Genomic DNA, 6,439 nt, shown 5'->3' on the forward strand with positions numbered 1-6,439 from the left:
CATTAATAGAAGTTCCCTTCCACCTTGCCTCTTCAACATTAGTGCTAGAAGGTACATCTCCAATATAGCCAGAGATCAACAGTTCCCCAGGACCCATGAAAATTTAATTCTTCCCATATTTATCCATACTTAATGAGTGAAACTTTCAAAAAGGCCCATTGTTAAAAAAATAATTAGAAAAACAAAGCATACTGGTAAGCTACAATCTTTTTGTCCGAAAAGTGATATTATATGCCAGTCACGCTTTTGGCATATAACATCAAGATAATTAGACTACATAACAAACAAATCATAAGGCCTTATCCCCACAAGGGTGGTCATGATTTTGGCAAAAATTCATCAAATAATCCCAAATATTCACTAACACGATTGAGTTTGGTTCGAGCATAAAGCTAGCATAAGGTTTGCATTAAACCTTACGCCTACCAAATAACATTTGGGATTTAAAAAGGCATAACCAAGGCATACTCATGCCGGTCAAACCTGCTTACAAGAAACATAACCATCCCAAGGAAGAGCTGCCATAACCTATATTTTGATATAAATATCTTTTATGCCTCTTTTTTACTTCCTTACGACGACAGTCATTAATTAAAATTTATTCCAAAGAGAAACTTTTGCCATTCAAAAGTAAAGCCAAACAAAAATAGGCATGCGTCAATGCTTAACCATTCCCATAGGCATAACTTTTATTGTTTCCATTTTTCTTATGCCTGATCCAAACCAAGCCTCAGCGTGTACCAGTGCTAAATATGGCATGGTAAATATGGCTGTAGGAACAAACCAGAGATGCGAACTACAAGCTCCCAAAAAATTCGAGTTCAAAGTAACCACAGAAATAGATGATAGCTTATATTCCTTCTAAAAGCGAACAAAGGGAAGGCCCTCCAACAATATCCAGAGTTGGTGTAAAATTCTATTTCGAAATGTATTACTTAGGACAGGCTGCTTCAAGCCACCGCACAAATCCTCATTCTTAATGTATCGGACAGAGAGAGCTCCACAGAAAACCTTAAATTTGTCGAGGGGCAATAAGAGCACATTTTAAAAACTGATTCCAACAATGCACTCATCATTTTTTAAATTTTTGTCCATCATGGATAAATAGGATAATTATATGAACAAACAACAAATCCATACTGCAGCACATTACATGATATAGATGCCCTAATGCAAAATGAAGTGCATGGTCTCAGAAATTTGTCAGTCTGTTATGGTGGAAGTAGCTCCAAGGAAGATCTGTCAAACATACCATTAACAAATTACCTGTACCACAAAACAGAGAGCAGAAAAGAAAATCACATCGAACTAGAGGTCATCCTAAGATCTCTCCTGCCTGGGCGAGCGACTGCATAACCAGCAACAAGATGTGCAGAACAGAATTAATAATATAATACTTGTGGGGAATAAGAAAAACCAAATAATGATGCTAACCTGCGATGCCTCTCATAAACAGGGCTTTCAGCTCTACCATAATCAGGACTACCCCTTTGTTCAGGTTTGTTATATGGGCTGGAACCACGACCATAATCAGGGCTACCCCTCTCCCTCCCTCTACCATAGGGACTTGCAGATCGCCCACGATCACTCCTCCTTTCTGGAGATCTGTCCCGACCTCTCCTATCAGGGCTGTACCCATTTCTCCTCTCATCATCATCACGGAGGGCATACTCCACTGAAATAACCCGATCCATCAATTTGCTGCATATCCAACACGAGAAAATAGAAAAGACAATCCATCGGTTATTTGATTTGTTTAGATCAATCCAATGAAAAAAATCTACAAACCGTTCTAAGTTCGATATTATGGTGTCTTCTGTGATGCAAAAACAGGGTGATCATTATCAGCAAACCGAGCTACAGTCTCAGATTGCAATAATTTTTATTGTGAAAGAATAAACATTTGTAAGTCAAATAAGTCGGAATTAACAGAAGGATCTGTAAGCAACGAATTAAAGTCATGGACAAGATAGATTACATTAGATAAATGTCCATCCTACCAGGTGCACCTGGACTACAATGTGATTAGCTCAATGTACTCATATAGATGTAAACTTTGGTTTTAGAGGCAACTCCATGGGAATTATATATAACTGGATGCTCTTGAAATGGGTCTCCATCGCCACATCCGTAAATGCATTTAAAGGCATTCCAGTGAAATGATCTACTAGAGTTTAAAGGCATTCTAGCAAAATGAACCACTAAAGCATGCTACTTATTATCAATTTTAGTTGGTAATATCAGTAATTCGTTTGGGACTTTGGACTTCCTTATTGGGCCTCTGTTGTTACATGAGCCCAATTTCCCCAGTGACTGTTAGGGATAATTTGTAATAAAACAACTTCAGAAAGTCACTAGAAACAGTGATCTAGACCTCTATTATATCCTTCAGTGGAACCAGCAGTTTCTAACAAGATGCAACTCCACAGCATGGGCTACCACAAAAATTTTAAGAAGCTCGTCTTATATTCAAATGGGCAACTCCATATTCTCTTTGCCAAAAAGCATGGTTTCCTCAACAAAACATATGCCCGAAAAATTATCATTTTTAACAGCATTAAAAAGCACCTGACAAGCAAAGAAACTAAAGAACCTCAGACAGTTACCATAAGCCTAGGTTTCCAAGTTCACTGTTAAGTTTCGGTGGAACCAAAATGAGGACAGACACATTGAAATGATGAACTCAGAGTTCACTTTCAAGCATTGGATAGCAGTAATATTAGAATATGGATCCTATGACGGATGAAAGATACATCTGCATATATTAATCAACAAAACTTACAAAAAAGGGGAGCCAGCGCACCCGTGTGAAAGCTGGCCAAAACAATAACGGAAATTTTGACAACAAATATAACATAGCGATATTAGTACAAATGTAGATTTTGATAATTGCAGCTTGTGCTTTTTCAAAGCGAAAACTTGTATTCACATGAAACAGTGATTGCACAAAGATTAGTATCGAATTAATTAAGATGCTAGAAGATAGAATTTTGATATTTAAACAAAACGAGTTCCCTGAGGCAATAGGAAAAATCATCTAGAGAAGTTACTCAACATGAGCAGTCAAAACTTATTTAACAAGAAAAAACAAAATGCATATAAGATTTGTGCAATATACAAAAATGAACTTGCATGTATGTAAGCGTAGTGACCTCATGTTGGTAGCATCCAATGCTTTGGTGGCATCCTCCTGCGACTCAAACTGGATGAAGGCAAAATTTCTTCTAATCCTAATATTTGATATTTTTCCATATGGGTCAAAATGCCTCTCCAAGTCTCTCATCCTGGTATTGATTGGATCAAAATTTATGACAAACAAGGTCTTCGTTGGCCTCACATTGGCTGGAGATCTTCTTGAACTGCCAGACCGCCTACCACCACGTTCTTGCTAGAATTACAATTATGAGATATCCAATGAGAAATATGAAAGCCAAACTTCTCAGTGTTTCACTTATTCACCAACCAGCAAAACAAAGTCACATACCTTTGTCCACTCAACACGTAGTCGTCGCCCTTGTCTACCAAATTCAGTCCGATCAAGTGCTCGAATTGCATCCTCAGCATCGCGTTCATCATCCATGTAGATAAATGCAAATCCTGCAAAATTAGATGGCAAAACAAAAGAATAGAATCAATTTTTTAACTTAATAAGAAATTTAGGTCAATAAACCCCTTGTCTAACGAAGAGAGAGCTGACACCCGCTGCTCCAATGAAACATTCAAAGACTCTGCAAAGAAATTTGCATAACATCTCTCCATCTCTGTGAATGCCAGAAACTAGTGGACAAGAAAATCAACAACAGACCTCATGTGTAGAACTAAATGACGTCATGGTATAACAATCCAAAAGTAGGTCTCTCGTGGTAGGCCATCGAACAGATTATGTGTTCTCCATCTATTCTCCAGCCTGGCCGCGAGATCGGCATGGGAAAATGAGCAGATTGGGACAGTGGTCAAAGTTCATGGAAAATGAAAGGCAATGGTCTCTTGGGGAAATGTTTCCAGGTGAACAGATGCCATAGTGAATGGTGGAACAGATCAGCTCCTGGAAATAGACAAGAAGATGAGCCTCGAGCTCAGGAAGGAAAGGTGATGCACAGCCCATCAGCCAGGAAGAGCATGTGTGCTCCAATACATTCCTGCACCAAAGAAATTGTTGAGTACGGGGGGCTTACATTAAAAAAAATAATGATTTGCTAGACTTATCCTGAATCCAATTCTCCTGTAAAACTCAATAAAAGGTCCTCCATGGCTATGTCATGCTGTCTGGAAATGGTTGCAACATAGCAACTGAGAGCTGATGCGGTTCTACCATGCCAGCTTTGAGAAAGGGAGGGACTCTCCTGCTTGAGAAATGGCATGAACAGTAGGATACGCCCACATATTAATGCCCCGGCATGGATTATTGTCCCTAGCTTATCGTCTACTGAAGGGCATTGCGTAGATTAAATATACTTGATGATTCTTAGTAAGTATACGCCCATCAGCATGAACCAGAATTAGTTTTAGATCTATAATGTATCTTGAACTTATTATAAGAGGATACCAAGATTTCATTCAATTAAGAATTATCTACAGCCATGCTAATATTGTAATACTTAGCATGAAATTACACATATAAATATAGAGCTGTAATGATATAAACCACAATCAGAAAGGGAAAAATAAGGAAACAGCAATATTCGAGTAACACACTTCTCCAACCGCAGGTTTTGAAGGCACTCAGGTGTGCTGCAATTTGTAGAAAGGATACCAATACTAAGAAATAAATCATGATTCAATATCAGCATCCAGGAATATCTCTTCAGTATTTCAGTCACAACTTCCAAAGAATATTCACAAATTGGTGTTCAGTCAAAAAAAAAAGGTCAAAAGGACTGAAGAAGGAATCAGTTGTATTAACCAAGTTTTTAAATCCCATAGAATTGGGGGCATCCCAGTTCCTCTGATGCCCCAGCCATCTCAGGTAGGTACTCTTCCCTCCTTCTTTCCTCTATTTCTTTCTTTCTTTCTTTCTTTTCTTTTTTCTTTCCTTTCTTCATTGTTTCCCTCATTCTTTCTTTTTCTTCTTCCTTTCTTCATTATTTCTTTCCTTTTTTCTTCCTCTTTTTCTCCCTTCGCTCGGGTCCTTATTATAAAACCTTATTATTAACTTGTAGCACAACAGATAATAATCCTACGGGTCAAAAAAAAAAGGGCTTAGAGAACAATGAATTGCCACCATCTTAAAAATGGATTAAAATATTACCTGACTTCATATCTACTCTTTCAACCCTCCCATATCTGCCGAAAAGTCGCTCGATCTCAGATTGGCGAGCATCATACTCGAAGTTACCACAAAAAATGGGCCTCATTTTGGTTAAACAAGTCAACAGCTAGATCTCCCTTGAATCTGGAATGGAGGACAAATATAAAATACTGAGAAGGAGAAACGAAACATGAAAGGAATTCATAGATAGTAGAGGACACGTTGGAAAGGTGTAAATCTTTAATGAGATCGATCAAATTATATAATGGAAAAGCAAAAAAGAAAAAAAAATACCGCATAAGACTTTCTCTAGATTAATAACAAATAATAAATTACACATAAATTAGTGAAGAAGCAAAAACACACAAAGAAAATTCCCTCAATACTATCCGAAAGTAATAAAATGACCCATAGAAAATAATTACCAACTCTAAAACCTATTCAACAGTATCAATTAAATCACATTAACTCTGAGGAAGATGTCATCCAAATCCAATCACTAACAGACATCTCAAAACAAATGAATTCGGTCAAGACCTAACAACAAAGAAGATCGAAAAATCTCAATAAACCAACAGATCCGAACAGATCGATACTCCCGAAAGTAAAATATTACCAGAATCTAAGCTCAAACACAAAAGAAAAGACTTAAACCATCTAAAAAAACGGAAAAAAAAATACCATCCAAATCTTTCAACAGGAGATCCAATACCACCAATCGAAGGCAGCCAAAGTTCATAAATCTAAGGGATCTCGTAGCACAGATCAAGAATCGCAGGACGGTTTCGATCGGAACTCTCACCTTGGGACGAGCGAGAGAACAGCAGAGGAAGAAGAAACCCTAGGACTCGACGCGCCGGCAGAGGAGAACGAGCAGGGGACGGCATATTTTTGGTTTATATACAGCGACGGCAACGAGGATATTTTTGTGAACCAACTGTGACGTGCCACGTAAGCGGATCACGGTTTTACTGTGAGAGCTCGGGGCTCATGGGAAGCAAATAAGAGTAAAATAATGCCTCCGGAGAAGGGAACATCGAAAGCGACCCCAACTCAATGTAATCTACCTAGCCTTGAAAACGAGAGATGCCAGTTTTGGAGAATGGCTAAGGTTTTGGACTGGGTTGGCCTCGGCACTCAGAATTTTTATTTTTATTTTTTTTAAATATATTTATACTCGTCAAGTATAAT

General features: G+C 38.0%; 1 protein-coding gene across 3 annotated transcripts; it reads right to left on the minus strand.

The window, feature by feature from the left end:
- Positions 1 to 1,042: 1,042 nt before the first annotated feature.
- Positions 1,043 to 6,175, minus strand: LOC103715074 (serine/arginine-rich splicing factor RS41-like). 3 transcript variants are annotated; one of them, XM_008802585.4, is made up of 6 exons: positions 6,051 to 6,175; positions 5,249 to 5,392; positions 3,485 to 3,597; positions 3,153 to 3,388; positions 1,435 to 1,701; positions 1,043 to 1,348 (listed from the first exon to the last, which is right to left on the minus strand). In XM_008802585.4, exons 2-6 carry the CDS (start codon positions 5,352 to 5,354, stop codon positions 1,321 to 1,323), a joined length of 750 nt encoding a protein of 249 aa, XP_008800807.1. In that variant the 5' UTR covers positions 5,355 to 5,392; positions 6,051 to 6,175; the 3' UTR covers positions 1,043 to 1,320. The 3 variants fall into 3 exon arrangements, with proteins under 3 accessions (XP_008800807.1, XP_008800810.1, XP_026663483.1); XM_008802588.1 differs by lacking the exon at positions 6,051 to 6,175 and adding an exon at positions 3,806 to 4,139; XM_026807682.1 differs by lacking the exon at positions 6,051 to 6,175 and having other exon boundaries at positions 3,485 to 4,139.
- Between the last annotated feature and the right edge of the window lie 264 nt (positions 6,176 to 6,439).

This window comes from Phoenix dactylifera, chromosome 17 (assembly GCF_009389715.1).
Source record: "Phoenix dactylifera cultivar Barhee BC4 chromosome 17, palm_55x_up_171113_PBpolish2nd_filt_p, whole genome shotgun sequence".
Taxonomy (NCBI): domain Eukaryota; kingdom Viridiplantae; phylum Streptophyta; class Magnoliopsida; order Arecales; family Arecaceae; genus Phoenix; species Phoenix dactylifera.

Bases quoted from the DNA above. Each gene is read 5' to 3' on its own strand.
- LOC103715074 (XM_008802585.4), bottom strand. From the start codon at position 5,354: ATGAGGCCCATTTTTTGTGGTAACTTCGAGTATGATGCTCGCCAATCT. The intron at 3,598-5,248 runs GTAATATTTTAA...CTAATTTTGCAG, and splicing joins AAGAGTAGATATGAAGTCAG to GATTTGCATTTATCTACATG. The intron at 3,389-3,484 runs GTATGTGACTTT...TTGTAATTCTAG, and splicing joins TACGTGTTGAGTGGACAAAG to CAAGAACGTGGTGGTAGGCG.